We start from the raw sequence: 343 nt of genomic DNA on the forward strand, positions 1-343 counted from the left end.
TGCTGCTGCTGCTGCTGCTGCTGGGGTTTTCTCTCTCCCTCCATTGCTGCTCGCCAACGAATGAAAGCTGCTGCTGAACATCTTGAACGATGCAGTAGCAGCAGCAGCTTTTGCTGCTGCTGCTGCTGCTGCTGCTACTGCTGCTGCTGCTGCTGCTGCTGCTGCAGGGTCAAGACGATGTAGGAGATATGACGATCTTGCTGCTGCGGCAGCAGCCGCCGCCGCCGCCGCAGCAGCAGCAAGACCTGCTGCAGCAGCAGCAACACTTTGCCTCAGCAGCAGCAGCAGCAGCAGCAGCAGCAACACCTGCTGCAGCAGCAGTAATACCAGCTACAGCAGCAGC

The 343-nt window shown here is 59.5% G+C and overlaps 1 protein-coding gene across 1 annotated transcript in view; it reads right to left on the reverse strand.

Annotated features, from left to right (window-relative positions):
- Positions 1-44, reverse strand: part of EMH_0033030 (filamin, putative) — a gene marked incomplete at both ends in the record, with an annotated part of 1959 nt that extends 1915 nt beyond the window's left edge. Inside the window, one exon of the mRNA XM_013494700.1 lies at positions 1-44. Coding sequence (XP_013350154.1) covers positions 1-44 — 44 coding nt within the window.
- Positions 45-343: the final 299 nt, after the last annotated feature.

Source organism: Eimeria mitis, genomic scaffold, assembly GCF_000499745.2.
Source record: "Eimeria mitis Houghton genomic scaffold, Emh_scaff1256, whole genome shotgun sequence".
Classification (NCBI taxonomy): Eukaryota; Apicomplexa; class Conoidasida; order Eucoccidiorida; family Eimeriidae; genus Eimeria; species Eimeria mitis.